A 20,515-nucleotide genomic window follows, 5' to 3' on the forward strand; every position below is an offset into this window, starting at 1 on the left:
CAGAGTTAACTATAGCACTCACATGATGAAACCAATTACAAAAATGCAATGTATAGCATGTAAGAAAATTTAAATTAATAGTACATCATAATAGTTACCATGGAATTACAAGTAAGAGTAGTTTGGAGTTTAAAAACTTTGTGCAGTCCAGCAGCTTCTGCTTGTGCTAGTTTCTCTTCAGTCATTTTCACCACAAATTTCACAGTTGTATCAGTATGATATTCTTTATAATCAGAAATTAATGCTGGTGTTTTATCTGTTCCATTTAGCATAGGTTCTAAAACCTGTTCTTTGTATACCTATAAAAGATTTAACAATAAGTAATGATTTCTTGACATACTCATGTTCTCAAACCCCAAGACATGCAATTTTTAAAAAGTTCTCAGTTCTTGTCGGGGGTGGAGGGGGGGAACCTCCATCACTGTCATCTAATGCCCAGTCACTATAGAAGATAGTATATGGGAATATCAATAGTGAAAGAAGATATGCAAGGTAATGGTTCTGATCTGCTAATACCCCACAGGGCAAGGAAAATGCTGAGGGTATAAAGACAATATCATCAACTAGAACTGACAAGAGATGACATGCATACCTTTAGATTTATACTAATTGATATTGACATGAATTTATTGGCTATATTTATAAGGGTTCACAACTATTTCTTACGTACTCTTCTACGCATTTCAAGAGAGACAAATGGTCTCTTTAAAAGGTAGCTTAAGCCTGGCTTTCCTAGTGGTTGAGCTTGGACCTATGAACCAGGAGGTCGCAGTTCAATTCCCGGGTCAGGGCATATGCCTGAGTTGCAGGCTTGATCCCCATTGTGGGGTATGCAGGAGGCAGCCAATCAATGACTCTCTCATCATTGATGTTTCTCTCTCTTTCTCCCTCTCCCTTCCTCTCTGAAATCCATAAAAATATATTTTAAAAAATATTTAAATGTTGTATAACTTAAGCTAAGTTAAAAAAAACTTTTAAACTACATTTAAATTTTCAAAGCACAAGTTCAATAGAAGAGGTCAAAATGTATACAGGAATTTTAAAACACTATACAGACTTAGGGCAAACAAAGATGAATCATGCATATCTTACAAGAAAGAACTATTTAATGCAATCCCTCTTCACAGGCAGCTCACATACTTATACTAACCTGTGTCCAAGTCCTAACTGGAAGCTCTGTAATCTCTACTGTGTTTCTATCCACCACAAAAATTTCACCACTGACTGCGTATTGGTTCTGACCAAGTTCTTGGATGGTTCCTTTAAAGTTTTTGTAGTTTGGAAGCTGCAGAAAAACATAAAAATAACTTAAAGCTCTGACTTCTGTCCTATGTGCCAATACCTCATTTAAATGCCTCTAAGTCTGTGGTCTACTGCTACTGATAGATGAGCATGACTGAAACTCAATTCCTCATCCTCCAAAGTCCCTCTTCAAATTAAAAAATAAAACATAAAAAATCACTCAGTCTTGAATTCACAGCTTCTGTTAAAATAATCTATCCTTGAGTTGCAAAACTTAAAATCATCTTTCTTAGTCTTCCTCGAATAGTACTTTTTATCCTCCAGCTTATTGTCTTCACACCTCCTTTTCTCCTAGATTAATAACCCTTTCATTTCCAACTGCTTGGACATTAATTTGAAAGCCTTCCACAGTCTTGACCCAATCTAGCACTATACCTTTTCTCCAATGATTTGCCTTCCAGACAACTACTCTTCTTCCATATTTTGCTTGAATATTTGAATATTTACTTTCACTCATTCTTTCCAGCAGCCCTAACACATTTCAGCTCCACACACCCCATTCATTTATTTTATATGTTACTCATCTTTCTCAGCCTAATTACAAGTGCTCTCTCTCCCTTTTTAAAACTGATATTTGTTATATCACTAAGAAGTTGGGCATGCAGCACAGGACATTTCTTCTGGCACACTGAGCAACTATCTTCTGTCCCTGCAAACTTCATGCCTCAATGTCTTGTCTTGATAACAGATCTTTTTGAAGACAGAGATCATAATTTTTTCTCTCAATACTTAGCACGCTGTCTCAAAGACAGATAAGTTGGTGTATAGATAAAAACAGATTGGTAAATAAATAGATATATTAGATACACAAGAAGCACTGGTCAAATAAATAGACTAAAATACTTTAAAATGTATCTGAAAGGATGAAAATAAACACTATAATCATAAAATAGTTTGATGGCTTCTGTTATAAATATTTTTGGTAATATAAAGTATTTAAGGGGGAAAACATTTTGAGTAGACATGAGTAAATCATATACATACTCTAATTTTGTTTTAAAATATAAAAATGAAATAAAACTTGGCAAGAAATACATTAAAATATTAAGTTTGTTTCTACATGGTGGATTTATTAAGTACATTTTCCTCTTTGATGATTTATATTTTCTACAATGAGCACTACCATTTTGTAAAAAAAAAAAAAAAAAATAGAAAATTTCCAGATGATTTTAAATCATGTGGAAAAGTGATAGACATTTTCTTGAGAAGTTTCTCTTGAGTGGCATTGTGGGGAAGAACTAAACACAGTGAATGGTATAAGAAAAGGGCAAAATTAAAAAGTATCAGGTGTTATTAAGCATGGGTCAGTAGTTTGGAAACATGTAGTTTGGAAACATGTTACATAACTTTGTCATAAAAACATTATTCTCTATATACTTTAGATATGAAAACCTGGAATAATGAATATTTATATATTTCAATAGTGTTTCCCCAGAAACCTTATCTTATCTCTAGGACCAGGCTTTTCCCAAAGTTTGTATCTTTTACAATAAGTACATATCAAATTGAATACTAATAAAGTAGTTATTGTCTATAATATGTTCTAAAATAAAAATGGTTCCATTATTTTAAAATGACAGTACTTTACAGTTTACACTTTGTTGTTTTTTAAATAAACAATATAAGCAACAAATTCTAAATAATTACCATGGGATGAGGATCCAAGCCATCAAGCATTCTTCTAACATTGTTTACAATTTCCCTCGCATCGTAGTTGGGTAATTTACAAGCCCATCCAGTACCAATGCCCTCAGCACCATTTATTAAAACCATAGGGATTATAGGAATATACCACTCAGGCTCTACCCGTTGATTGTCATCATAAAGGAATTTAAGCAGGTTGTCATCTACAATAGGGAAAAGCCGTCTTGCTAAAGAGCTAATAAAAGGGAAAAGATATATGGAAAAAAATGTCATGGTTTTTGGAAATAAAATTTTATGCATAATTAAAAACTACATTTCATAAAATATTTTTAAAAGAATGCATTTTTAAAATTTTGATTACATGTGCTTCATAGTAAAACTGACCTAGCCTTATTACCAAATATATTTCTCTGAGAAATATATTACCAAACATATTTCTTAATCTCATAAAGCCAGAATAAGATAACCCAATTTTACTTTCATACTTACCTAAATTCTTAATATTGATAAATAACTTTTTAAGTATTTCCTCTTACTCTGTCTAAATCACAAAAACCCATCTTCAGCCTAAAAAGTTAAATTGGGTCTGAAAAATCCTTACATTCATTAGGACTGGTTTCACCAATAATTCATAAAAATTTATATCAACAAACTTCATTCTATTGACTATCAAATAATTTAAAATATTTATCCTCAACAGAATCCCCAATGATACTTCTCCATAATTACAATTCTATTAACCATTTAGTTAGTTCCAATAAACTTTAAATAGAACTTGATACCATTACATCAGCAAACTGTTACCTTAACATTGTGAAAATGTAGCGAGGGCTTGCAGCATCTTTGCCACCATGTAGCCGAGTTCCAAACTGACCAATAGGCTGAAGCAAGTTAATGTTGTTACTTCCCACAAAGTTCTGAGCCAAATTCACAATAGTCATCATCAATGCTTGCTATAGAATAGAAACAGAATATAATATTAATATTCTAATCTTTGATTATCTGTAGGCATTCCCTAATTTTATTAAAATCCACACTCAATTCTTTTACATTTTCAAAGACCTTATAAAAGAAAAAAATATTTCATTATGCTTGTCACTCTTCACATCTATAAGCATAGTTCTCAATCTGTAAGCATAGTTCCAAACTTAATTCTTACTTCTCCATGATGATAAGCAGACATCTCAGCAACAGATCCAGCCAACTGGGCAACTTTTACTTCACGTTTGTCATTCCTTTTGAAACAGGTAAATAAAACTTTTCGTTGGCCTGGTTTAAAGCCTATTTTAAAAAAGAATAATTCTCTTTTAAAAATATTACCAAAAATATAGATGTAATATTTCTTTTAGTGACAAAAATGTCCTAATATTCAAGAAAGAAAAGGAAAGATAGTTTGTTTTTGAAAAATTACTGACTGAAAATAACTGAGATTCTATAACAAAGTGAGTATAAACTAACATGTTTTAATATTTCAATATATTCCAAAAATGAGGTATCAATTGAAAGACCATCTTTTGGTCTTAAACTGCTCAATATCACCAAGCTTCTTTCATAGAAAATGCCAAACACTCACATGTCCAAAATGGCAGTTGTAATTAAAAGAGCAGAAAACCATCAATAAGTCTGAATCTATTATTCAAGTATCCCAAATCAGGATAGCCCTTACAAATGAGAGATGTATGTGGTAGTTAAGAATGTAGGGCTTAGAATCTTACTAATCTGGATACTCTTCTTAACTAGGCCATTTATCATGTGCATTTGCACAAATTACTAAACCAGTAAGCTCAGTGTCCTCATCAGTGTATTAGAAATAATTACCTTCCTAATAGGGTGATCATAAGGATTACATTGAGATAATGCAAGCAAAGCACTCTGCTTCCTTATCATTCTTCTTGTTCTAGACCAATGAGCACAGTAATAAATTTTCAGTATATGCTAGCTAGCATCATCATCATCGTGGGCCCAAAGCATTGTTGAAACAAGAGGATGATAAACATGGCCCCTTTCCTTCAGAATTTTATAATCTAATTGAGAAGGCAAAAGTAACACAAATAAAATAATAGGCACACAATTACTAACAAAGTTTAGGTATCTGAGACTAATTTACACTAAAATTGTTAAGGAAGACTTCATAGAAGGGATATAACTTAAAGCTAAAACTTGATGAATGGATACAATCATCTGCTATTAGCTGAAAAACCAAGGAACACAAAGATAAATGAATTTGCTAAAAGTCATAAAATGAAAAATTTAAAGTGCTAGATAGAAGACCAAAATGTGCTCTGATCACAAGGTATTTTATAAACTTTTATTAAGTAAAATAAGTTAAAGTTTTGAACTCTAAAGGGTTTTTAAAATTCAGTCTTTGATAAATATTTTAGAACTTATCAAAATCCCATTTTACTATTTATTTTAGGAAGCCTGCAATCAACTTGGGTCAAGGGCTTTTAAAATTTGCTCTAAGTTAATTTTCCTGAAAAATTCAAAAGGGATTTTAAAAGATTCAAATTAAGAAATATAAAATATTTCAGTCCTATGAAAATACTTCTAAAACAATTTATAGATTTTAAGATTTATTATTGGGATGACTTAAAGCATATGAAAGTAAGCTATACTCAATGATATATAAAAATGAGAAAAAAAATTGAAATGACAGCTACTTACCATCAACAAGAGATGGTATAGACCTTTCATTGTCTGAGTTTGAGAAAAGAATCAATTCCTTGTTGATGAAATCATTATATGTCAAATGCTTTGTTGCTGTGCCATATAAAAATTGCTAAGGAAAAAAGTTATATAGCAATATTATCATTATAACTATATCAGTTTTAGTCTCTTTCTTCCCCCAGATCACCACTCTATATGACTAACCTCTGGTAATCCATGTAACCTACGCTGTCTCCGATCTTCCATAAAATTTGTTAACCATTCTTTTCTGTCATCAATCTTCTTTTTACTGAATGCCTGAAAGATTCCAGGAAATTATTTCACATGTTACAAAATAATTTCATTATAAAATTAAAAGTTATAAAGGAAAAAAAACATTAATTTCTGAGAAATTTGGTTTTTCCAATATGCTTTTAATAAAAAATATACTTGAACATGGCTTTTTCAATGAAAGAACTCTGAAAACAGAGCATAATCAGGGGCATGGGTGCAAGAGAAACACTAAAATTGACAAGTTTGGGCATTAGAATTCAAGAGACTTATTGTAGAAAATCCAGACTGGGAAGAAAGGTATAGGAGGTAGTGGAATAGATATGAGAGCAGACTTTTTAAAATTTGCTTTATTACCAATGTAATGGCAGCATCATCCTCAGGCCCAGCATATCTAAACAAGATACGATGCCTTTCCATATCAGCAAAATATTCCTTTGCTTCTTTAGCTGTACTGGTACCCAACCCTGCACAATTTAAAAAATGAAAATGAAAATAAGAGAGACAAAGACAAATACTGCATAATATCACTTAAATGTGCAAACCAAAAAAAGTTGAATTCAAAGAGGGAAGAGATGGTGGTTGCCAGAGGCTTGGGAAGTGGGGAAAAGTGAAATGTCTATCAAAGAATACAAACTTGCAGTTATAAGATGTTAAGTTCTGGGGACCTAATGAACATCATGGTGCCTATTATTAACTAAAGGCGTGGTGCATGAAATTTATACATGGGAAGGGTCCCTAAGCCTGGCAGGCAATCAGGACTGACCGGGCCTTCCTTCGGTCCGCGCCACCCCGATGGTCAGCATACATCATAGCAAGCGGTCAAATTCCCAAACTCCCAGGAGGACAGTCTGCATATTAGCCTTTTATTATATAGTATAGTGCTATACTGTATACTTGAAAACTGCTGAGAGTAGATGTTAAATGTACTTTATACTTTATAAAATTTTCCATAATAATTATTTAAAAATCAGCAACAGGTATTTTTAAAGTCTAAAGAAGACAAACTTTCAAAATATTTTGTAATACTTTAGTAATATATATTTATATCACTAGTTATTTTTTTTTTATTTAAATATTTTAAAATACAAACCTTTGTAGTATTTTATTTTCCAGGCTTTCTGGTTTTCTATGTGTTTTTTCCACTCATCAAATTCAGGAATACTGTAGAAGGAAAGTTCTTGCTTATTTTTGCTTGCCTTAAATTAATAAAAAAAAAAATAATAATAAATTAGTTTTTCTGCTACCCTTTAAGCTAACAGTATAAAAACATATTACTGTAAATAGTACCTTTACAATTGGAGTAATGAACTCTTCAAGAAAACCGTGCTTCAGAAGTGATGGCCAATTGTGGTGGATGAAATTAATAAGCAGGCCTTTTATGTGAGAACCATCTTGATCCTAAATAAATATTAGTAAAGGAAGCTATAATAGTTTTATGAAATATAATTACTTATATTATCAAAGTTTAAAATGTCTGAATGTAGCAAAGAGGCAAAATTCTATTGAAATAGTTTAACCAGATTTCACTACAAGACTGACTTAAGAATGGAAATACAATCAACATGGTTATAATGCAACTTAACTAGGCAATGTCCATGGAGAACATGTCTTCTTTTGACATAATAACTACTTAACACTATAAGCAGCTTTTTTAGTTAAAGATTTTTCTCTACAAATCCTTTTCATTAGAGGATATTAAGAGAAAAGCAGGTGGATGCATATAAATTTCATACTTTTTCAATTTTCTAGTTCTTCCCCAACTACTGCCATTTTACTATCAATCATCCTAGTGTTTGTGCATCAAAAATTAGGCATCACTAGGATAATGGTTAATAAAAATATTAACCATTATCCTAGTGATTAACCTTTATTTTATTTCCTTCCTACTTAACAAGTATGCTTCAATCCCTAAATACTACAGTGTGTTCTACTCTTCTCACATTTATTATATTTTACAACATTTTTATAATAACTAAAAAAAATGGTTTCCCATAAATTAGACAATGTAAAATGTGCTTCATACAAACAGTGACATTAAACAATGTTTTCTTCCCAGTTGATGTACAATCACTTTCACTTGTACTATCTTGAGCAAGTCTCATAAAACAAATATTGAAAGGACAATCTGAAAAAAATTGGAGTTTTAAATATATAGCAAATTTTAAACTAACCTGATCAGTCATAATCATAATCTTTCCATAGCGTAAAGTTTTCAGAGATTCTGCATCATCATAACTTTTCTTGTATTGTAGACCAACTATTTTAATAATATTGTTTATTTCCGCATTTTCCATGATCTATACAGAAAGGGGTTGAAAATATTTTACATTTAAAAATTCAACAATTTTAGTTAAGTATGAAAATGTCATATATGTGTTTGTAAGTATATGCAAACATATACCTGTTTATGAGAAGCTTCTCGTACGTTAAGAATTTTTCCCCTGAGTGGAAAGACTCCATATCTGTCTCGTCCAATCACACCTAGTCCAGACACAGCCAGTGATTTCGCTGAGTCTCCTTCTGTTAGTATCAGTGTGCACTCCAGGGAATGTTTGCCACCTGAGAGATATTTAGAAAGACATATACTCCACATTCCTCATCTTTACCAATGAGAAAAATTAAGCCAGAAAAATTAATAATAGCATGATGATAGTGAAAGACTGTAACAATCATCTTATGTTATGTTTAGAATAATTAAAATATTGTAGACTTTACTGAATTCCTATCCCCTGAAAATTAGTAATATGTGGTGCATGTAGCAATTTTAATAAAGTGAAATTATACTCTGAACATAAAATCCTATTGTCTAACTGTATGTGGAAAATGAAAAAATTCTATAACTGTTTAAGTAAAAACTTAAATATTTTTTAAAAAGTCTAATTCTTACCAGCATCGTTTGCATCATCCAGTTTAGGAATACCTTTGATTTTACTATATTTTACTGATGAACACTTCTTGTTCAGCTGAGTCTGAGCCTTAAATTTCACCCAGTTCAGGATACTTTCTACAATACCACAATTAGAGGCCTAAAAATGAAAGAATAATGAATGATATACAAACAAGCCAGAAGTTCATACACTTACCTAAAATGAACGTAATACTTGTTACCTATGCAGGTATAGGGCAAAACAATAACAATTATGACAATAATATTCACTAGTAAATTTTATTCTAATTGCAGTAAAACTCTGATAGTTACTATATTGAAATATAAAAACATGAAGAAAAGATTTTACCAGATATGAAAAAATTATAGTCTAATAAACTCCATGAGAAATATATGTAGCTTTTCTCACAAGTTAATTTTGCTAAAATTAACACAGTTAAGCTGATTCCCCTTGGAATTTACCAGCTTGTAAATTCTATTCACTGACATTTCTGATATCTGTCAATACAAAAATGTGAATCTTGAATTCACTATGACAAATAAAAAAATACTAACATGAAGAAAACATCAGGATAAATTCAAGAACCTATGAATAGTTCTTATTCTTTAAAAAGTTTGATAATGAGCATTTCAACATTGTTAGTAGTGTGTCACTCAGCAGTTAATCAACATGTGACCACATGTTTACCAAAAAGAAAATTAAGTGAAGAAGCTCCAAGTGGAGTTATTTATTTTTCATCACCCTGATAGTTTAATTTTAGGAGTACAGAAGAGTTTTTTGGAATGTTTGAAATATAAAAGAGGTGAAGTATATTGCCAAATTTAAACTTAATCTTCCAAAAATGAAAAAGTAGAAAATCTAAAATCAAATCAGTTCATAATGAGAACTCTTATGAGAGCGTAAATTTGGGAAAACATTAACATAAGGTCATTTGTATTCTGGGTCGATGCTGAACAGAATTAAAAGTGCTATTTTCATAGGCTTTAAGCTACAACCTAAATTTGTTTTTATTTGTGAGACCCTACCTTTAAAATTCTGATAATGGAATTTGACAAGTATGTTACCACTATCACACTTATTCCTACACCAAATTATGAATTTCCAAAGAGGGGCTAGCATTTATTCATCTTTACATTTTTAGTGCAGTCCTTTATATATGTTCATTAATATGTTTTTGAATAAGGGAACTGAGGCAAATCTTACATATAATCAAAAGATTATAAGAAGCTATTAGCAGTTGCAAATCTTGGTTATAAATCTAAGATTCATTACTTATTTATATTCTCACCTTGTATCAGAAAGGTTAAAGCAGCCTAAATAATTATGTGCAAAATAAAGTAAAATTTTAAAATATGTAGAATATAAAAAATTCTATTATACATGTGTTACCATAATTAAAAAACAACAACAAAAAAAAACTACACAATGGCAAATATCTAAACATAAAGTTGAATAAAAAGGTTGAAATCAAAAGTCCTAACAGGACCTGAACACCTGTTGGGGCAATATCTAGCTTCATAATGACCAAAACAAAGCTATAAATACAATTAGTTACAAAATTACCTATTTAATTCTTGGCAAAATAATCAATTGTTTAACAAAATAAAGTTTACCCTTTGAAGTTTGCAGAATTAAGTGGATTAGTTTATAGTATAAATATGCCTATACCTACTTAATTTAAGAAACTAATCACAATTAGAATAAAGAAAACCACTTAACTTTCAAAAAAACACACTGAAAAATAATAAAGTTTTACTCACTGCTTTGAAAAATTTTTCTGATAGTTGGCATTTGGATCCAAAACTTTTGGGTTGCAAAGTCATGTTTTCCTTAGTTTGAGAATCAAAAGTTGGGTTCTCGATAAGGCAATTAATAAAAACCCATATGTGGTTTTTTACCTGTTGAAAAAAAATCCAAAAAAAAAAAGTCAACATCAGATCTGGTACTATTTAATAATTCAAGAGAATACTACAGCATCACTTACTTGAAATGGTTTCACTGATACACCAGCTTTGTTCTTTTTCTTGACTACTTCAATCAGTTTACCAACAACTTGATCTACTACATAATCCACATGCCGTCCACCCTAAAAAGAAAATAAAAATACAAAATCTTCTATAGTAAGGTAGCAAAATACATATGTATTCATTTTTTCCTAAAATGAGAGTTTAATCTTTATAACAACTTTGTGAAGTCAGTATTACTAAACCATTTTTCTAGAGGAGTAATATGAGTATCAGAATAGCAGAGTTGGGATTTAAAAAATAAGATCTCTTTGGCCATAGAATCAATTAGCCTATTTTATACAAAGCAAAAATAAAAAAAATAAAAAACTGACATGGAAGTGAGAATGAATACTGGCATGGGGGTGATAAATGACACAATAGTTAAACTTAGGGGCTGTGGCAAGCATTACCAGTTGTTCATGGAATATCCATTCTCCCCTTTTACTTTATTGACAAATCCAAATTTGTTTTTAACTGGCAACATGCCCAATTACAAAGATTCTCCAATCTGGACTCCCTTGCAGCTAGAAGTACCCACATGACACGGTTCTAGCCAAAGATGTTAGGAGAGGTCTACTGGATGGGGCTTCCAGAAAAACTATTGTATCTCTAATAAAAAGGAAGAAATTTAGTAGGTATATGCATTTTCCCAACCCAATTCTCTCTCACTAAAACTTAGAAATGCATAGAAGTGTAGCAGTCAGCTTAAAAGGCATGAGAATAAAGGCCATATGCTAAAGGTGGCAGGAAAGAAAGCTAGGGAGAGCACAGGTACCTAATGACACTATAGAGGCACAGTACTGAACTAAGACTGCCTACCCCTCGTTCTTAGATATGAGAGGAAAAATAAAACTTTTACATGTTTACATTAGGTTTCTATTACATGCAATAAAATGCAATCATAATGGATGCAGGATTTCTGTTGACTAGAGAAAGTGATACTAGATTATTAAAAAAATTGAATATTAAAAATGTTAAAACTTGAAGAAGAGTAACAAAGTGATAAAATAGTGCTTTAGATTATTCTAGGGATACAGGCTTACTTATATTGCATAATAATATTTTATTATGGCCATGGATAAATGCTTTTAAAGGGGAAGAATTTCATTGATTTCTGAAGTTAAAAAAAAAACAAAAAACTAAAGAGCGTTTACACTCCATAGAATAACCATCCTAAACATATTCATCTATTTGTCTTTCTCCTATATTTTAAACTCAGAACACAGAATAAGGATTTATCATTGTAAATTTCATAAAATATAAATGTAGTCAACTTTAAACATTAATAGTATAAACTTATTTCTCAATGGATGTTAAATTATAAGGCAGCGATTTTGCAGAAAATAAACTTACATTTTCGTAAGTCAATTTTTATTTCACCAAAGCAGATTCGGGGTGGTTTTTTGCTGTTGTTGTTGTTGTTGATCTTGTTGTTTTTAATGAAGCATTGATCTACTACTTACTTAGAAATAAAAGATAATTAACATACTTACTTTTGTTGTTGCAATGCTATTTACAAAGCTTATTTGCTGGAATCCTTTTTCACTCAATGTAAGACAAACATCCCATCTTTCATTTGCAAGTTCATGAATAACTTTCAAGGCCACTCCAGTTTCATCCAATTTGTCTTTCACATAAAGATCTACATAACTGCGAAATCCATTTACCTATTAATTTGAAAAACAATAACAATAAACAATCTAATATTGGCAGCTCAGCTAGGTGAATGTCATCAGGTACTCTCAAACTTTCATTTCCCTTAATTCACAACAGTTTATTTGGCAGATCCAAACTTTCATGACTTTCCCCTATTCTATTCCTTAATCTCTACCCTCTAAAAAAGCAGTTGATGCCCTATGTAGGTACTTGATAAAGAAAGGTTATGAGTAGATAGCTGAACTGGTAAATTATTATAAAATCTTTCAAAAGTTTAAGTTTTTTAAAACAGCAAAGTAGACTTCCACTTAGAGTTCAGACATGGAAGAGGGCTGGAAAAAAGAAAAAAATAAGCTTCCACCCTTATAAAGAGTTGGTCAAACAAATTGGTATTTTATGAACCCTCAAAAAATTGAGATCACAGACCATCTAGCCATCCTGAGCTTGGAGAGAGTCAGGAGTCTATAGATATAGAACCTAAGAACTGGGGCAGATGCCGCCTAATGTCATATAAGCCAGGAACATTAAACAAGAAATTTTGACAAATTGCTATAGGACAAGTGTGGACTAGTATGTATGTGTGAATCTCCTGAGGGCTATAGTTACAAGGGGTTCCTATTCTTTTGCAGGCTTTTCCTCCAGGAACCCCCACAAATTCTCACAGGGAAGAGAGAATCTAAAAAGAAAGTTCCCCCAATGGTGCTAGCTAGGAGAGGAAAGCAGGAGCCACTGGGAATTCCACCCAGACCATTTCCCTTACCAATAAAAACCTTAATTTGCCAGGGGAAGGATATTGCTAGAGAGCTTTGGCAAGTATCACTGTAGCTGGAATGAAGTCATTCTACCCTGCCTTGCTCCATCCCACCCCTAAATCATTTAAGTATTTTTTAAAGGCATTCTGCAGGGCAGGAAGTCTCAAGAGTACTGAATGAGAATACTGGCAGATACCTTCTGCAACTAGGGAAAAGAACAGAGGGCAAAGGAAAAATCTCTGCCTCTAGAAGAGGAATAGAAATATTTGTAAAGACTAAACACAAGCCCATTGTGTACTTCAAAGTCTGAAACTTTATCAGACATAACCTACTACCCTGCTAACAGGCCTCTAATAATAATAGTGGATTTCGGCTGGAAGAGCTACAAGAGACATAGCCTCTTTGAGGGGCAGCTCAAAGGGAAGGCCCAAATCAAATAGAAAAGACAAGAACAAGGAAGAATTTGAAGTCTCTGTTGCTCATAGCAACAAATCTCAACACCAGTAACTACAACAACAAACTGCGAACACATCCCACTTCCTGTATAAATTAACATAAATCCTCATATAAAACTTATTTACTCCATATCTACTACACTATACAACATAGCTGTTTTTCTGCAAAAACTTACAAGGCATGACAAAAGGCAAGAAAAAAATAGTCTGAAAAGATAAAGCAATCACCAGAATCAAACTCAGATTATATCACAGAATACCTGATAGAGCATTTAAAATAACTATGGATTCATACGTTAAAAGCTCTAATGGAGAAGGTAGGCAACATGCAACTTTAGCAGAAAGATGGATACTGTAAGAAAGTATCAAATGGAAAAGCCAGGAATCAAAAACAGAAGACATAAAGAATGCCTTCAGCAGGCTCGTCATAAACTTGACACGATAAAGGCAAAAAATCATTAAAATTAAAAGTAGGGCAAAAAATAACTAAAATACCATTTCATCTAAAAAAAAAAAAATAGGCAATATAACTTAAACAAACTGGAACACAAAGAAAAAGAATGAAGAAAGCATAGCAAAACATCCAAGAGCTTAGAACAATACCAAATAGTATAACATTTGCATAAATGAAATAACAAAAGAAAAAGAAAAAAACAGCACAAAAGAAATATTGGAAGAAATAATGGCCAAAATTTTCCAAAATCAGTAACAGACAATAAACACCAAACGGAATAAGTGCAAACACATACACACACACAAAAACCCATAAACACACCTAAGCATATCATACTCAAAGAAAACAAAGAGAAAATCTTCAAGGCAGCCAGAGGAAAATGAAACACCTTACCAACAGAGGAAGAAGGATATGAACTACAGCAGACTTCTCATCAGAAACCATGCAAGCAAGAAGACAACAGTGACATCTTTAAGTATTGAAAGAAAAAGAAATGTCAACCCAAAATTCTGTATCCAGTGAAATTTCTATTGTCTTTGAAAGTGAAGGGAAACAAAGACTCTCAGACAAACAAACTGAGAGAATTTATTACCAGCAAAAATGCCCTACAAAAATGTTAAAGGAAGATCTCCAGACAAAAGGAATGTGATTAAAATAAGAAACTTAAATCTACATCAAGAAATTAAGAGCATTGGAAATGGAGTGAATGTAAGTATTATATTTTTAATTTCTCTAAGAGATAACTGAATGCTTAAAGCATTAACAACAATGCCACTATGAAAAATTTCTGCAATTATTTCCTAAAATTTTTCTTCTGCCTCATTGTCATTCTGCTTCTGGTGTTTATAGCATGTGTAAAAATAAAATGCATGATGATAATGACACAAGTAATGGAAGATTCTGAAGATAGACTGTTATAAAGTCCTTTCACTACACATTAAGTGATCAATTATTTGAGGGTAGATTCAAAGTATTTACAAATGAAATTATAAAACCTAGGGCAAACACTAAAAAAGTTTTAAAAAGAGGAGTAACTAAACAGTGGTGATAAAATGGAATCATTAAAAAATGCTCAATTAAAACCAGTGAAAGTTGAGTAAAAGGAAATAAGAAACAAAGAAAAAATACAATGACTAGAAAACGGCTAGCAAGATGTTTTAATCCAAATATATCAATAATCACTTTAAACTGAATCACTGAAATATACATTAAAAGAAAAAGGTCATGATATTAGATTTTAAAACATCTAACAATGCCTACAAAATAGCAAAGCATTAACTATTTTAGAAGATACTTACAGGCAATTTCTTTCCATTAAACATGACCTTGACCCCTTTGCATGAACCAGCCAAATCATAAGCTCTTCTGGTCATGAGGGCCACAATATCCTTGTCAAGTTTTTCCATCTTAAATTTGGACAGATCTGGTTGGAATGTTATGCATGTGTAATCTTCACCATCAAAATGTTTAATTTTGGCTTCAGAAGTCTTCATCATATTATTCATCCATGTCTTTAAAAGAAAATATATTCAGATATTTCTATAATGCTTCTATATTTTATAATACATAAAGACAGCTCATGAAATACATTTTCCACAACTATATACATTTTTCAGCCAAACAACAAACCTAACAAATCCTTGAGCCTGGTATTAAATATTAAAAATTTTTAAATATTATTTCAACAATCTCATGTTGAAAATTAGAAAATAAATTGTACAACATGATACATTGTTAACAAAATATCCTAAGTTTCCATCATGATTATATAGAATTTTACAAAAATAAGTAGGTATTATGCTTCACTGAGAAAATTATTTCACCTTATGTAAAATTTCACTCTATTTTCAAGGCATACAAGAGTAAAATAAAATAAAGTTTTAAAATATGAATTTCATGAATCAATTAGAGGCCCAATGCACAAAATCCGTGCAAGAGTAGGCTTTCCTTTCCCCGCTGCCTGCACCAGCTTCCCTCCGGCACCCAGGACCCGGGCTTCCCTCTCAGCCCCAGCTTCATCCGGAAGGAAATCCAGTTTAATTAGCATATTATGCTTTTATTATTATAGATGAGGGAGTTTTCAAACATCCAAAGTGGATACATTTCAATTATCTTTGAGGTTCAGAGTATTTTCACTAAAGCTATTAATGAGGTTCAAAGAAAAGTCTGTTAAAGCATTTTATTTTAAGGGAATAGGAGAAAGACAGGCTTATCTAAAATCCCCCTGACATTCTAAAGTTTTTTATATTATGATGACATGCTTAACACTGAGAGAGAGATTGCAATTTAGCTAAGGTATTATCTTGGCAAACCAACAGAGCATGATTATTTTTAAAAAGCAATTAGATACATATTTATCATACCTGTTTAAAACTATGTTTATATTCTTTGCAAGCAGTTTCTACTGTAAACTTTGTACTGAAAATATTACAAAGTTTTGCACCATAACCATTTCGACCACCTGTAAGAACAATTGAAAGGTTAAAGAAAATGATGTTGAAGAACTTTAACTTACCTACCATACAACAGGTCTGTTGTAGTAAGTTTTAATTACTGCACTACCTTAACTATCATCAACTGAATATTTCAGAATACAAACTTTTTCATTTGAAGAAAATTACAAGTAAAATTTAGCGTATATATAATTAAAATATATATTTTTTACATTCATTATCTTCATCATTCTTGTTTAAATTAAGCTTGGTATCTCCTATAATCCAGTAAATATACAAGTATGAAATTTAAACTTTCTATCGAAGTCACTTCTCTATTACAAATTTTTATCTTTGGTTTTTAAAAACACAAAAGAAAACACTATCTACCTACTTGGTTAACATAATAAGACAACATTTGGTTGATCAAAGCAAACTCTATTGACAGAGTCTAGATTTTCAATCTTAACTTCCTTAAAGACAACAGTTTAAAAATAATTTAACTGATATCAAAAGACATAGTGTTTATGAAATACCAAGCTCAAATATATAGGAATCACACATTTTACTTTCATCAGTAATTCAAAACTCAATCTGTCATCCTGGTTAGAGTTCCAGGAGTTCTAACATAAATCAATGTACATAAATCAAGCTTTTAAAATATCTGTAAGGTATAATCAAGACTGTACTTATACAGGATAGTTTTTCATAGATATTAATTCTGAAAAGAATTTTTCTCACAATAAAATTACACAGGTTTCCTCTTCTGTAATATTTTGTATAGAAATAATAAGAGTTTTATGTTGAAAGCAATATTTTTTAATAAATGATCTAACCAACCATTTAGACTTTCTTTACCTGTTACTTTTTTCTCATCATCGTCATAGTTACTGGATGTTAAAAGCTGTCCAAAAATTAATGCAGGCACATAAACCTTCTCTACTTTATGTTCTACTACTGGAATGCCTTTCCCATTATTCCAAATGCTTATAATGTTAGATTCACTGTAAATAAACAAGCAGAGTTTAGGGCTTAAGTAGTTTAAAGACATTTATTTCCATCAAAAGTAAAGTAATACTGAATAGCCCTAGCCAGTTTGGCTCAGTGGATAGGGCATCGGCCATAGACTGAAGAGTCCCAGGTTCGATTGCAATCAAGGGCACATACCTCTGTTGCAGGATAGATCCCAGGCCCTGGTCAAGGCCCCAGAAGGCAACTGATTGATGTCTCTCTCTCACATCGAATTTCTCTCTATCTCTCCCCTTCATTTCCCCTCTCTGTAAAAATCAATGGAAAAATATCCTCAAATGAGACTAACAAAAAAAAAAAAAGGAAAAAAAAAAGTAATACAGAATAAATCTGATTATGAGCAAAACATCAGTCATTACTAATTGAAGGACACTCACTCATCTTTCCAGAAAATACTTACTGAGGACACACATTTGTATCCCTGAAGTTATAACTTTAATTAGGATCACTAAGATATGCAAGTAAAAGTGCAAAATTTCTCAGGAAAAGAAGCTCTTCTCAACTTCCCAGAAAATAATAAAAGCAGTAAAGCCCTTACAATAAAAAGTTAGTATGTGTGTTGTTGTTTTTTTTAAAAGCAACAGTTTTTAAGAGTTTCAACTCTAAATAAAAAAGAATACTTAAGCTAGAGGAATAGGTAGAACTCTGGTTCATGTGCTTTCCATATTTGCTTTTAATTAGATAGATGCCAGCAAATAAGTTGTCACAATACTAACCATTATGTTATATTATTTAATAACTTTTAAGGAACTCATGTATGAAGTTGCTTCAAATTCTCTAGCTTTCTAAAAGACCTGTCTAAATTCCAAACATCTCTTGCTATTCCTTTTGTATTTCTATGCCTTTTAAAACCATGGCTATTTACTTAAATTGTATGTCCATATCACTGAGTACTATAAGAAAGGAATAAGAGCTAAACTGTGCTGTATATTCTCTACATTTAACCTTTAACTACCAAAAGTCACCTCTCCTTTACAAAGAATTCATGTATACACATGCACAAAGAAAAATTAAAATCTTCTATACAAAAAAGTTAAAAAAGAATAGAAGTGAAAGGATGTCAAAAAAGGACAGCAGAGAAAACTGTGTCAGTGGAATAAACAGAGTAACAGTTTATTTCCCAATTCCAGTTCTGCTTTAAAATGACTTCTTAAATTAGAAATTTAATTAAATCAAAAATTATCTCTTAAGTAAAATTCATTTTAATAATAAGATTAATGTTGTAATAAATAAGGAATGCCTTTGTAGAATAAAATTCACAAAAGAATTAAAATTCACAAAATGAAATAAAAATAATGAAATATAAGGATCAGAAATGTTCCCAAAATGCTTGTCTACCATTAACTTTAAATATGTGTATATATATATATCTAAGTGGCCAGATTATTATGATCTCTGAACGCACAATAATCTGGCCACTCAGTGTGTGTGTGTGTGTGTGTGTGTGTGTGTGTGTGTGTGTGTTTTAGAGGCCCGGTGCATGAATTCATGCATAGATGAGATCCGGCCAGCCTGGCCAGGGGAGGGGACATGGGCAGTTGCCAGCCTGCCTGCTGGTCGAACTCCTGGTCGAGGGGACAATTTGCATATTAGCCTTTTACTATATAGGATACACTCTGAGTGGCAAGGTTATTATACATTCAGAGATCATCATAATCTGGCCATTCAGTGTATATTTTAATTAAGAGCAGAGAAAATAAATTTTTTAAAAAGCCTGACAGAGTCACTCATTTAGTTGGTTAGAGCACCATCACATGCACCAAAAGATTGCCAATTTGATTCCCGGTGAAGGCACATAACTGGGTTGTAGTTTGATCCCCAGTCAGGGTACTTATGAAAAGCAACCAAACCCTGGCTGGTATGGCTCAGTGACTAAAGTATCAGCCTACAGACTGAAGGGTCCTGGGTTTAATACCCAGTCAGGGCACATGTCCAGGTTTCGGGCTCAATCCCCAAGGGGGCGTGCAGAAGGCAGCTGAGAAGTGATTCTCTCTCATCATTGATGTTTCTATTTCTCTCTTCCTCTCCCCTTCTCTCTGAAATCAATAAACACATTAAAAAAAGAAAAAGGAAAGCAACCAATTTCTGTTTCTCACCGCAATGTTTCTCTTTCTCTTCCTCCTCCTCTCTCTAAAATTTAAAAAACATATACGCTCTCGTGAGGATTTTTTAAAAATATAGAATCTCAAAAAATTTTATTTTCACTCTCCCTCAGTCCTCAGAAACAATACCACCATGGTGAGATCTAATTAGCTGAACAACTGGCATATATTTTATAATACCAGCAGTTCCTAATTTACAAATGATATTATAAATAATAATAAAAAAAATCCAAATGCAGGTCATAAAAAGTAAATTTAATTTATACTATAACTGGAATAATACTGGCAATAGCCCAAGCATTGAGTCCCAAAGCAAAGTTAAGAAAAGAGTAATTATTCCAGCAGCTGAAACAGCAACCACAGCATCAAGGAAGATGAAAAATGGTCTCCAAGAGCTCACATAAGAAAGTGCTTTGGGAGAAAAAAATCATAAATGAGAGAAGAAACTATAAGAGTAAAACATTCTAGCTAAAAAGAAAAAGAAAAATTAGCAAGGTCTCAAGCAATAGGGAAACTAAGGAATACTAATTGCATACATTATTCCTTGAGGAACATTAATACATAGTAAGTTGGGGACTATCTGAATAAAACAACTTAGCATAAAAAATTAAACTTGAAATATACTTACGGATCAATAGAAACTTTAATACAGGTCATGTTCTTATCCCTCTGTTTATTGTCAGCTGCATTAACTACAAAATTAAATATTCAATGAGTAATGAAATATACAGTATACAAATAAATACATGGACACAACTGCATGTGCATCAGAACTTAATATAAACATTTACATATGGCAATATTTAATTAAAATAATTACTGATAATATCTAATACAAAACCTTATTTTCTAAAC

The 20,515-nt window shown here is 31.8% G+C and overlaps 1 protein-coding gene across 5 annotated transcripts in view; it reads right to left on the reverse strand.

Moving 5' to 3' along the window:
• Positions 1-20,515, reverse strand: part of TOP2B (DNA topoisomerase II beta) — a 56,697-nt gene that overhangs the window by 19,941 nt on the left and 16,241 nt on the right. For all 5 annotated transcript variants that reach the window (XM_036431624.2, XM_036431623.2, XM_036431622.2 and 2 more), the window contains exons 4-23: positions 20,289-20,352; positions 17,388-17,533; positions 16,461-16,558; positions 15,396-15,608; positions 12,274-12,447; positions 10,759-10,860; positions 10,535-10,672; positions 8,774-8,912; positions 8,288-8,445; positions 8,058-8,183; positions 7,174-7,284; positions 6,977-7,082; positions 6,241-6,350; positions 5,818-5,910; positions 5,611-5,725; positions 4,106-4,227; positions 3,751-3,899; positions 2,950-3,181; positions 1,151-1,285; positions 99-299 (exon numbers count right to left, since the gene is read on the reverse strand). In XM_036431624.2, the coding sequence (XP_036287517.1) occupies positions 99-299; positions 1,151-1,285; positions 2,950-3,181; positions 3,751-3,899; positions 4,106-4,227; positions 5,611-5,725; positions 5,818-5,910; positions 6,241-6,350; positions 6,977-7,082; positions 7,174-7,284; positions 8,058-8,183; positions 8,288-8,445; positions 8,774-8,912; positions 10,535-10,672; positions 10,759-10,860; positions 12,274-12,447; positions 15,396-15,608; positions 16,461-16,558; positions 17,388-17,533; positions 20,289-20,352 (2,732 nt within the window). The remainder of the gene's footprint in view (positions 1-98; positions 300-1,150; positions 1,286-2,949; positions 3,182-3,750; positions 3,900-4,105; positions 4,228-5,610; positions 5,726-5,817; positions 5,911-6,240; positions 6,351-6,976; positions 7,083-7,173; positions 7,285-8,057; positions 8,184-8,287; positions 8,446-8,773; positions 8,913-10,534; positions 10,673-10,758; positions 10,861-12,273; positions 12,448-15,395; positions 15,609-16,460; positions 16,559-17,387; positions 17,534-20,288; positions 20,353-20,515) is intronic.

The sequence above is a fragment of the Pipistrellus kuhlii genome, unplaced genomic scaffold, assembly GCF_014108245.1.
Source record: "Pipistrellus kuhlii isolate mPipKuh1 unplaced genomic scaffold, mPipKuh1.p scaffold_m20_p_11, whole genome shotgun sequence".
In the NCBI taxonomy this organism is placed as follows: Eukaryota; Metazoa; Chordata; class Mammalia; order Chiroptera; family Vespertilionidae; genus Pipistrellus; species Pipistrellus kuhlii.